Source organism: Rhinolophus sinicus, chromosome 5, assembly GCF_057876585.1.
Source record: "Rhinolophus sinicus isolate RSI-liver-muscle chromosome 5, RSI-T2T, whole genome shotgun sequence".
NCBI classification, from domain to species: Eukaryota; Metazoa; Chordata; class Mammalia; order Chiroptera; family Rhinolophidae; genus Rhinolophus; species Rhinolophus sinicus.
The window spans coordinates 78696229-78708530 of NC_142505.1; the positions used below are offsets into that span (position 1 = coordinate 78696229).

Here is a 12302-nt window from a genome sequence, read left to right on the forward strand (position 1 = left end):
GAAGAAAATTATCATTCCTTCTCCTCCTTATCATCATAATTAGCTACGCTTGAAATTCAGCCAACACATAACAGAGCCCACATCTTAGCCACCAAACACCAGTGCTCTCCCTCCACCCCCATGGGTCTGAGGCCTGGCCTGTGTCACCTCCTAGTAAGTGCACAGTAGGTACGTGCTGGCAGATAGGACAAACAAGGCCCCATCTGGTCTCATTTCTGGTGACAGCAGGTGTGAGTGGCCTGGCAGGCAAACCTCGATTTGTAATACCCTGGCCTGTGAGCTGAGGGACAGGGAGGCAGCGCATCATCCTGGCAGGAGGCAGGAGGGAGGAGAAGTCCAGAGGGCTCCCCAAAGGCCATGGGCAGGACGCCACAGGGGCTGGAGGCTGGGAGGACGGAGGGCCTGGGGCAGGTGAAGGCCTCTTTTAGAAGCCTCTGGACAGCAATTACAAAACCTTCCAAACCAGCTGCCTTGGACTTTGCATCAGTTTGTTTTTCTCTCCCCATCCAAGAATGTGCCAGTTTTTGTGTTTACACAATAACCTGGTGGAGTTGTCCTGGAGTCCCTTAAAGTCACAGAAGCGCTCAAACTAGGGTGCCCGAGCGTATCCAACAAGGATGACCCAGGGGCATGTGGTCCCAAGTCTCCTATTCCATATATCTGGAAAAGAGAAGAGATTTTTAAAGACCTGTTCCTGCTCTTCTTGCAAGCCCCAGGCTGGCCCTTCCTTAGCCAGCGACCTACCTGCAAGTGTTTGTTTAGCTTCTTTATGTGCAGCGTAAATCCTGCCTCTGGGGAGTGGCAAGCCTTCGGCCTCATGCCTTCCCCTGGGCTCTTTCCCCTGGTGCCCTGGGAAGGTGCTGCAAAGTACAGGTGGGGCCTGTTCCTGTTTCTCCAATAAAAGCTGCGGATACAAGGCTTCTGCTTATGAAGCACTGGCTATGGACCTGGCACTGTGCTTAATGCTTCACAGGCATCCGTTTATTTATCCTCACAGCCCCATGAAGAGGACAACCCCAAGGCCTAGTGGATGTAGGAGAACTCTGCAAAGTCCCACAGCAAGAGGATCAGGAATGGCCTTCACAGGTCCTAACCCCGAGCTTTTCCACTTCCCTTGGCAGCTTATTAAGCCTCTGAATGGTGGGAATCTGCAGGGTCCCCTCCAGACCCCAATCAGCCAGCCCCTGACTCCTGTTTGTCTCTCTCTTTACAGGAGCAATTTCTTGGGGGACAGCGACTCCTATGGATGTCGTGAAAAGTCGACTCCAAGCTGACGGAGTTTATTTAAACAAATACAAAGGTGTCCTGGACTGTATCTCCCAGAGTTACCAGAAGGACGGTCTTAAAGTAAGCCTGACAGTAGTCATGTAGGGTCAGTGTCAGTCCCTGGAAGGGGTGGGGATTCAGGCATTTTAGGGGATGTGAGATTATAGAGAAGGAAAACTGAGGTGCTGACAGTGACCATTTTTCAAGCCTTGTGAGAGAAACTTGTCTCATCCAGTCCTTGCCCCAGGCTGGTGGAGGAAGTGGGTGTGCGTCCCACCTGAGGTCAAACAGCTAGTACACGGCAGAGCTAGGACCTGGACCCACGTCTGTGTGTCATCAAACCTTGCCTTCTTATCAAGATAGGCTGGGAGGTCCTTCCTCACTCTATGCTCGGTACCTCAGCTTTGCCCTCTCTCTAAGTGGGAAGTCCCAGAACCACCTCAGTCATCACATCTGAAAAGTTCCAGTTCCTTCATCTGTTATGTGCTCTTCCACCCAGGGAAGTCCAGACCCTATCACCTCTGCTTTTACCTATTGAGGCAGCCTCCAACCTGGCCTTGTCTCCCTTCTCTTTTCTCCTTCTTGCACCCAAATTTTCTGGACATGCCTCTTAGAGTCAGCAGGCTTGAGTTCAAAGCCAGGCCTGGCTACTTGTGAGCTGGAGGAATCCAGACAAGTTGCTTCACCTCTCAGGGGCTCCGTTTCTCCAAGGATAACCATCCCTACCATGAACACCAGAGGTATTTGTGGGTGAAATTAAATTAGACATATAAACAGTGCTTAGCTTAGTGTATCACACATAGAGAACATTTAGAAAGAGTTAGCCATTGGTCATCAGCATTAGTGTTAGTAATTTTATCAGAGTTAATGTTACTACTCAGCTCTGGGCTTTTTCTCATGTGCCTTCCTTGTCCTAAATCTGCAGTATTTATTAACTGCCCACTCCAATGTATCTGAACTTGCATTTTTTTTGCTCCAGTGGAGTGCTGAAACTTTTCCTCTGGAAACTTGGACTTCCACAAAGGCTCTGTCATCTGTGGGTGACTGCCCAAGGCAGTGCTCTCCAGGTGCTCCTGGACCATGACCAAGAGGGGTGGAGCCAGTTACAGGCTACCACCAGTACTGAGGTCTGTGCCTATTACCTGATATACAAATGGGAGACATTTCTCTTGGGTCCCTTGGCAGATGGTGCCAGATTTCACAACTCCCATAGAGGCACTTTTGTTCGTAGAATTTTTGTTATTGAGATGGGGACAATACGGGGACATCTTGTACTGTCATGATGCTGATGTCACTCTCCCTATGAATTTACTTTTATTGAGATCTTTATTTTTTCATACAGCTTCAGGTTACTGTCCAGTGTCATTTCATTTCACCCTGCAGGACTCCCTTGACCATTTTTTTTGCAGAGTAGATCTAGTGATAATGAACTTCCTCAGCTTTTGTTTATCTGGGAATGTCTTAATTTCTCCCTCACTCCATAGTTTTGCTGGATATAGGATTTTTGGTTGATTATTTTTTTCTTTTAGCATTTTGAGTATATTGGCCCATTGCCTTCTAGCCTCCAAAGTTTCTGATAAGTAATCTGCTGATAATCTTATTTAGGACCATTTTTGTGTAATGAGTCGCTTCTCTCTTGCTGCTTTCAAGATTCTCTCATTGTTTTTGAAAGTTTATTATAATGTGTCTTGGTGTGGTTCTCTTTGAGTTCATCTTTTGGAATCTGTGAGCTTCTTTGATGTTTATATTCATGTCTTTCATTGAATTTGGGAAGTTTCCAGCGATTATTACTTCAAATATTCTCTCTCTCTTCTCCTTCTGGGACTTCCTCAATGCATATGTTGATCCACTTCATAGTTTCCCATAGGTCCCTTAGGTTCTGTTCACTTTTCTTCAATCTTTTTCTTTCTGTTCCTCAAACTCAGTAATTTTCATTGTCCTATCTTAAAGTTTGCTGATTCTTTCTTCTTCCTGCTGAAATATGGCTCTGAATCCTTCCAGTGAATGTTTCGTTTCAATTATTGTACTTTTCAGCTCCAGAATTTCAATTTATTTTTTCCTGAGTTTTCTGTTTCTTCACTGATATTTCCATTTTGTTCATGTATCATTTTCTTCACTCTCTGCACATCTTCCTTTAGTTCTTCAAGCATCTATAAGACAGTTGTTATAAAGTCTTTGTCAAGTATATCTGCTATCAGGTCTTTTTTAGGGACTGTTTCTATTGATTTATTTTTTTTTTCTTTGAATGGACCATACTTTCCCCTTTCTTTGTATGCCTTGTGATTTTTTTGTTGAAAACTAGACATTTGAATCTAATAATGTGGTTACTCTGGAAATCAGATTCTTCTCTTTTTCCATGGGTTTAGTGTTTTTTGTTATTATTTTGTTTTTCTGAGTCTGTAGAGGCAGAATATGTTGCTGATATTATTTCCTCCAAAAATTACTGTGCTCTGTTAAAAAAAAAAAAAAAAAAAAAAAAAAAAAAAAAAAAGAGTCCTACAGGGCAACTAAGGCCAAATGATAGATTTTTTGTTGCAGGCTGTCTCTGTGCCAAGGATCACGTGTGAACGTAAGGTCCTTTTATGTATTTTCTGAGCCTGCACCTTTCCCTGGGCATGCACAGTCACTTTCTAATTTTCCCCAAACATGTCATTGCTTTTGATTATCCTAGTCTTTAATGTCTTCTTTCCAAAATGGGAAAAAAGAGAAAAGTGAAGAGGGAGGGCATTATCCCTTTAAATCCCCTGGAAGTCACTTCAGCCTGAGGGGGAGGGGTTTGCATCAATGGTGGCAGGCGAAACAACAAAGACCACCCTTCTCTTTACACCTCCGTGATCAGAAACAGCAATCAGTGATCAGAAACAGATCTCCAATATTGGGAGGACAGGGTCCTTATTGCCTATCCTGGCCCCTGTAAACTGTGCAGATTGCTCCAGAAACACATGCACCGCTTCCTGCACAGGGGTTGAGCAGGGGATGGGTAACTGCTGTTGTGCTAAGAGCTGAAATTGACTGAACTTAATCATGATTTACTGTCCAAACCTTCCCCTGGAAGTTGCAAGCCTTCAATAAACTCTAGAATTCCAAAATAGTTACATCTGACAGATTCTGCCAGTACAATTGTTGTCCAGGTGGGGAGATGGATTCCTGGTATCTGCCATCGTTTTTTGTTTATTTGTTTGTTTGTTTGTTTATTTTGGCAGAAGCACAATTTGTGATTCAACCAATAAGTACAGAGGGACATGTAGGAGAGATTCAAATGAGCTCTTCCGTTTAATATGAGATATTTTTGTCTGTTATCCAAAATATTAATGTGTCACAATTCTAAAAAAGTCTGTAGAGGCAGAATATATTACTGATATTATTTCCTCCAAAAATTACTGTGTTCTGTTAAAAAAAAAAAAAAAAAAAGAAAAAGAAAAAAGAAAAAAAGTCCTACAGGGCAACCGAGTCCAGATGATCAATTTTTTAATCTTGATAACATTTGATCCATAATTTATACTCAGACACAGATGTTAAGCAGAGACAGCAATATTCAGCTTCGTTAACCACTTCATTGACTGAGATTAATTTTTAACTGTTTTTATTAGTGGGTTATAAAAATGGATTGTGTATGAACATAGAAAGCTTCAAAACGTAAAAGAGGATCTGCCATCTAAATGTGTCTTGTGTGGGTACCAGTCCTTTCTCAAAGGCAATCACTGTTATTTCTTGTGATATATTTCAAAAATCTTTACAGCCCGTGCAATCATATATGTGTGTATGCATATTTAAGTACATTTATACGTGTGTTTGCATATAAACATAAATAGTAACATAAAAAAATCCCGCCCAGTCCTGGAAAGTTGAGTTGTCTCCCAGTCATATCCCCAGCAGGAGGAACGCAGTTTCCCAGGGCCAAGGGATGGCTCCAGTCCCAGTTGCCTTTATGGAGTATCCATTCTCAAAGTGTTACTGCAGCTCACTGAGACAGAGTACAAAGCCCTGTGCCAACTTGTTGCCACTTTCCCAGGGAAGAAGAACTCAGTGGTAATAAAGAATTGATTGGAAAGGAGTAAAATAATGTCCATGCTTAGTAGCCCTTTGTAACTCACTTAACGATTACCCATAAAGTAGCCTTCGTGATAGAGGGAATCAGACATCCATGGACTTGCAGGGCATTCCCAAGTCATAACAGAAGAAAGGCCTGGTCATTTGGGATCCATTCTCTGCTTGCTGTGAGGGGCGGCATGGGCCACTGGGCTGTGGCTCATCCTTGGAGAGTTGCCATCGGAAATAAGGAGGCTGGAGGAATGACTTGGTGTCTGTTAGCTCCACAGAGGTGACTGGTGTGAAGGGCCTTATGACAGTGGGATGAGATTAGATGACGCTACGGCGAGATGGGGAGGAACATTTGTAGTAGAGAAGCTTCCTGAGGCACCAGGGGTGATTGCTGTTTGGTTCTGCTGTTCGGGGGTCTGGAACCCTCCCTGCACTCCAGGAATACCCCTTTATCACAGCCACCACCAGGGCTCTTTAAGCTCAGAGACCATTCTTTTCTGCACCAAGGAATTCATTCATTCATTCATTCATTCATTCATTCACTTATCTATCCATCCATCCATCGATTCATTTATTAAGATTTATGGAGGTCCTCTAGGCCAAGCACAGTGCAGGTGCTGGGGATTCAGAGGTAAGCTACACACGCAGCCTTGCTCTCACTACCCTCAATGGGATTATTATTAATGAGAGGCTGCACAAGCCTCGGGCAACTGGAAGATGGTGTGAGAAGTGGTGTGATGGCAGAAATACGGAGTGCACAGAAGGCAATGGGCCATAATCCAACTGGGGTGGCCCTGGCAGAACTACGAGAAGGTGCAGCCAGGTCTGGGGAGCGTGCCAGGAGAGAGCCAGTGAGGGAAAGAGCTGGTCTCGCAGGAGGAATGACAGGGTGTTCACCTGCCCAGAGTGTCGGGTGTAAGAGGCAGCCCAGAGAACATATAGGAACAGAGGATGTCAGTCCTGACAGGCCAAGGAAGGTGTGGACTTGAACTTGGGCAGTAGGGAGCCATTGAGGCTTCACGAGGAGAGACTCGGTCTAGTTTTTTTGTTTTCTGAAAGCTCGTGGTAAAAGCCAGAGGCCTATGCTTTGTTTGCCACCTTTGGGCCTCACAGTAGAGTAGCCACAGCTGGTGGGGAGGGGGGTCACATCTCGGTCTGAAGTGGCCCACAGCTCAAGGAAGATCACACTCCATGCTGGGTCCCGCCTGGCTCGCCTCGCCTTGCAGAGCCAAGCCTGGAGCCATGGGGAGCCTCTGTGGGTACCTAGCGTGGAATTTTCCTCTTGGAGCCTGACCCAGTTCCTTGCTGTTCCTCAGTCACTCTGGGTGAGCCGGTGGAATTCCAGAAAGGTTAGACACGAGAGAGGAGTGCTAAGGTTACAAGGGTCCCGCTTGCCCCCTACCTGAATTGCTCCAGGGTTTGGGGGAGCCACTTGCTCACTCACCTCTGGGATCCTGGTCCATCAGATCCCTTCCCCAGGGCCGAGGCTTCCGCCCAGGTCCACAAAGCCCTTCTCTCCCCTTCCTGATAAAGCTTCATCTCCCAGGCTGCCATAGAGCGTCTAGGTGCAGGTACGTCTCCTGAAGGAAGGCCACCTGATGTCCTGGCCAATGACAGTGGCCTCCACCTACCCTGACTACCAAGGAAACTGGGGAAATGCAAAGGGTTGGATTTCTGCTTTCTTAAAATCACAGTACCAGTTCTATTTCATAAGCTTACTAAATTATCCAGGAGTCAGTTAACGGGTTTGGTTCTCATGCGTGACAGGGCTCAGGCCACTTATGCTTGGTTTGGCACTTGCCTTTAGATGTGTTGTCTCTTCCCAGAGAGGACATTTGAGGACAGCTCCCACCACCACACCCCACCCCTCACCAAAGCCCTTATCTGTTCTCATCACATTCTAGGTGATATTGTGGTTATTCCTGAATGGGGCTTAGCTCCTCGAGTAGGTTATAAACTTCCTGAGGGCTGGAACTACATCACATTGACGCTATATCACAGTGTCTCTACCCAGTATCAGGCAGGGCAGTTCAGAAAGGGAAGCATCTTATATTCCCTAGTGATGAAGGACAAATACAGTCTTCTTGTATTAAAAGCTGAGTTTAGCAGCTCACAAGACAGACCGCTACTCCTGGGCACACATACCGATGACCGAGGTTGAGTGCTACTCTGAGGAGTTGGTCGTAAGGACGGTGCTGTGATGGTCAGCAGTTAACGAGCACTTACTGCATGGCAGGCACCGAGGAAGTGCTTAAAAGCATCACCTCATTTATTCCCTCAACAGCTGCATCAGGTCAATAGTATTATTGCCCCCATTGTACAGTTGGGGAGATTGAGGTTCCAGAGGTTGCCATTGGCCCAAGTAACGCAGCTACGACATGGCAAAGCTGTGCCTCAACTCTGTCTATGATCTTAAGCACAGCCTGAGCTCTCCCCCAGCCGACCCCTTAGGGATGTCCTGGGAAGCACCTGCCACAGCATCTGTCATGGCTGGGTGCTCTGTCCACCATTGCAAAGCGAGTGGGGCGGAGCGCTCTGACTCCTGGATTCCCTGGAATCGTGTGTGTGCATGCACACACATGTGCATGTGTATGTGTATTCACAAGAGAGAGCAGCGATTAAGCAAGCATATATGTGTTTGCAGGACTCAACAGCTTGCCCATAGTATTTAGTGCATGTTGACCAGGATCTGGGAGGCAAAGTGCCATCAGATGTGACCCGGGTCAGGGCACGGGTGTGGCTGGGGCTTCTCAGGTGGTCTCCACTCCACCTGAGGTCTCCACCGTCTCAGGTGGTCCTTTGGGCTCTGTGGGGTCCAGCCTGGGACAGGGGGCCTGAGTGGGCAGCACCGCCAGCCCTCTCTCTGCCCCTCGGTGGTGGCCCTGCAGAGGGTGTAGATCAGTCCCCTGTGATAACGTCACCTCCTGCCAAAGGTGTTTTTCAGAGGCATCACTGTGAACGCTGTGCGGGGTTTCCCCATGAGCGCGGCCATGTTCCTTGGGTATGAGCTCTCGCTGCAGGCCATCCGAGGGAGCCACGCCGTGACCAGCCCCTGAGTGCCAGGTCAGTGTGCTTACTGCCCAGCCAGGTGTGCGTCCTGGATCTTGAAACTCTCTTTGCCATGAAAATGTTCCTCTGTCATTCATTTCCTATCGAATCTGTGTTAATCCTAGGGCTAGGATTGCCACTCTTCTCGTCATCCAAAAGCCCTTCTCCAATGCCCACCTGTGACTGGCGGTGAGCCGAGGGCTCAGTAACTGAGATCAGCACAGAACTTACCTGTTTCCAGCAAGCTCACCTACCTGTTTTTCATTCAGCAGCTTTGACGGCCCTTGGAGAGAAGGGTAGTTTCACTGTACAAATTTAGTGACCCAGGCTCAGAAGTGAGGACTCAAACCAGGATGCCCACCCCTGTCACACGGACACAATCTCTCCACCTCCCTACCGAACTCAGAGCCTGATTCTGAGAGCCACCCATGGGCTCCCCGAGCCATGGGGGACAGCCTCTGACCCTATCCTCTCCCTCCCCTTCTCCCCTTTTCACTGCAGAAAGATCACTGCAGCCTCTGGGATCTAAGAACAGAAATCCAAGCAAGAGAGTCCCTTGCTCAAATGCCCTCAATGGCCCCCCATTGCCCTCTAGGTAAAGCATCAGTCCTTATTTGCCGTGTCTTCACCCGCCTCCTAAACATACGTACCATCCTCACTCTCATCTCTGGGTCTTTTCACATGCTGTCCCTGACCGACACCCTCTTCTCACACCTTCCCCCTTGTTCTTGGTTTCATCAACTCCTCTCTGTCATCCAGGCCTTCATCTAGAAGTCTCCTCCTCCAGGAAGCTCGCCCTGATGCCTCAGCCAGGAGGAGTTGTGCCTGCTGTAGGCTCCCTCCCACAGCCCCTGCTCAACCTCTACCACAACCCTCTGCATCATAATGATTTTCCTCATTCTCCAGCCAACGAGAATGTCCCCAGAGAGCTGTGACTATTATTTTACCTCTGTATGGCCTGTGCCTCTCACGGAGACTGGCACACAAATGGCCACTTGGAAACATAGTTGAATGGCTGGATGATCACCCTCCAATATCCCCTCAGTTCTTTCTCATCTTTTCCTCTCTTGTTTCTCCTTCTCTGGCCCCAAACAGGTCACTTGCAAAGCTCAGAAGACAAAATGGGGTGAGTCACTGAATTTTCTAGTCACCGAGAAATCATTTTGCTTTGGTTGTGGTGACTGCAAATTCTCTCAGGAAAAATGGTCTTTGTCAAGAAGGTCTAGCAAACTTCCCGCCTCACTTCCCCAGGCAGCTGAGCTCTGCTAGGACGCCTGGATGGGCCAGACCCCGGAGCCAGGGAAAGGGTGGTCACACTGACTAGAGTGAACCCAGGACAGCCCTAGATGCTGGCTTTAAATCAAACCCTTTCAGCTTTTTACTAAAGCACCCACATTCACAGCTTTCCTGGCTTTTTGCCCTCTCTTAGAAAAGGAAAAGGGTAGCAATGCATTTTGCATAATTAAACATTTTAGGTGACAAGTTACTGTATTGGGGTTATGTCCAGGGCAGGGAAGAGTAGTTGCCCAGTTCTTAAAAACATGCTCAGATATTTGCCACCCTCACCCCTGCCTTACCGGGCTCCGTGAGAGGCACAGGCCATACAGAGGTGAAAGTGACATCATAAAATCAATGCATTTTTTATGGTAGAAAAATAGAAATTACAAATAAACTGAAAGAGCAATATAAAAATACCTATAATCCCAAGACTTTGTTATTATTCTCCCAAGTGTTTTTTATGTGTACCCCCCAAATGGGAGCCTACTTTACACAGAGTTTTATAATCTGCTCTTCCCGTTTAATAGTCCAGGACCATTTTTCCATGTCCTTAAATCTTCAGCTGCAAGGTGGTTTTACTGCCAAGACCTGGCACAGCCCAGAGTGGCTGGATGCTTGCCCGAGTACCCTGCCACTTGTGACCACCCTGGTGATTGGCTACTTGAGGAGGAAGAAAGAAGTTTCTAGCAAGCCAAATCCCGATTGTTCTGGATTTGGCCGTTCAGGGCAGTGGCCACCCCCACTGGAAGCTTTTCTTTTGAAAGTGCTCTGAAAGTACAAGAGGCACAGATATCTGTCTGCCTTTCCTCTGTTGTATGGAGAGGAGGCTGGTGCCCCCCAGCTGGAATAGGGGGTTCCCGGTGATTCTTTAGAGTCTCATCTTGAACAAGCCTCACCCAAGAAGTTCAACTTTCTGCTCTAACCTAAGAACACCAAGGCTCTCTAACAAGTCCTGGATTTGAACTTGCCAGGTGGCTCTGACATCTCAGGCAGGTCATGCTGCATCCAGGCAGCGGTGACGTCCACTCGTTGACGACATGGAAACCAGTGCCTCCCTCATAGTCTAGACTGAAGACAGTGAGATGATGTGTGTTAGAGGACTAGGGAGCCTGCAGTCCCTAAGAGGTAGAGGATGGTGACTATCTCAAGCGTCCCTGGGTACAGGAGGTGGGAATGATGTTGAACTGTTTCCAAGTTCCTGCAGAAGAGAGAGGCCAGCCCCAGCAGCTGCAGCCTCCTTCCAACACCCAGACACAGAGCTCCCCCAACTCCCACGACGTCGTAAGAAGAACACTTTCTTTTCACTCATCTGTTCAGTTATTTCTCTCCCAGGTCAATATATGAGTGACCCAAAGGCCATTTGTAACCAAGGAAACACTGCATGAGGTTGTTGTTTTGTGATGTGGTTAGTTTATCTGTTCATATGGAGAAACCAGAATCAGAAAATACGAGGATGATGACCTTTGGTGAGAGAAGAGAGGTCCCAACCACTGGTCAGTGGTCAGCTCTGGGGCTTGTCTGAGGCCCGTGATTACAACTGCACCATTCCTACCTGTCCACCAAGATCCCCTGCCTCCAGAACCTTCCTGCAGTAATGCTGATTGGCCCCCTGCCATGGCTTTCATGCTCCAAACCTCAATGGCCTACTTTCAATTTCAGGAAAAATTTATTTTCAAGGAAAGGAGATATAGTCTCCCTCCTGTGACGTCTTGTTTTGAACATTTACAAATCACCCAGACAACCTCATAGCCTTTCACCGGTCTGTCTCACGCTGATATTTTGCAAGTTGTTGCTTCACAGAAACAGTTACAAATGGGTTGACTCCTGGGTCTTGCTGACTGATAACCCCATTTAGATGAAAGTGTTATCTTTCCTCCTTTTTCCTCAGGGCCAGCGTCACCTGGCCAGGGTGTCACCTAACCAGGGTCTCACTCCGCTACAGGTTGCTGCTGACAGCCGTGTCTCCAGAACCTGCTGACCTCAGAGTCCCTTCCTTTTCAATTGTGAGCAACCTGTTCCTCCCCTCCCAGCTGGACTCACTGAGCTGCCACCTTGGAGGGACCACTGATCGGTCACCATCCGTTTCAGATCTGCACTGGCGCCTGGGAAAAGGTGGGGCAAAGCAGACCCTGCCCCCATGACCACTGTCAACTCACTGGGAAATCACCAAGGAACTGCAGTTGTCTCTTAAGTTGCCAAATAAAAACATTAAAAAACAGCTTCAGGTCATTTCTGTGTCAGATGCTTCTGCCTGGCTTCCAAGAGACACCCGCTGCCCTCATCCTTCCCTCTGTTTAGACCCCTGTCGATATCACCAGCCCAGACAGGAGCCCACTCCATGCAAGTGAGAAGAGAAACTAAGGATGGCAGTGTCACTTCCTTTTTCCCAGCTGTGGGCCTGGTGAGCAGGGAGGGCACAGAGGATGAAAGGGCAGTGGAGGCAGAGGAGGTCCTGTAGGCACGCCCCTGCCCTGCCAGCCACACGTACTAATTGAGCTTCTCAGATGTGGGCACTGAGTGTGGGTGGGGTGGGTGCTGTCTGGGCCTTGTTTTTCAATGGAGAAGAAAATAAAACAAAATAAAATACTTTGGTCACAGTCTGTTCTCTAGAATGATGTCATGATTCTAAATTTTATTTCTCACCAGAACAATGTGGGGAGGTCATTGCT

General features: G+C 47.6%; 1 protein-coding gene across 7 annotated transcripts in view; it reads left to right on the plus strand.

The window, feature by feature from the left end:
• SLC25A48 (solute carrier family 25 member 48) overlaps positions 1–11851 on the plus strand; it is a 37936-nt gene extending 26085 nt beyond the window's left edge. The window contains exons 6-8 of one of the 7 annotated variants that reach the window (XM_019740363.3): positions 1214–1347; positions 8241–8370; positions 10196–11569. In XM_019740363.3, coding sequence (XP_019595922.1) covers positions 1214–1347; positions 8241–8363 — 257 coding nt within the window. In that variant the 3' untranslated portion in view covers positions 8364–8370; positions 10196–11569. The other 6 variants (XM_074313540.2, XM_019740362.3, XR_002138038.3 and 3 more) reach the window with 6 other exon arrangements.
• The last annotated feature ends 451 nt before the right edge of the window (positions 11852–12302 follow it).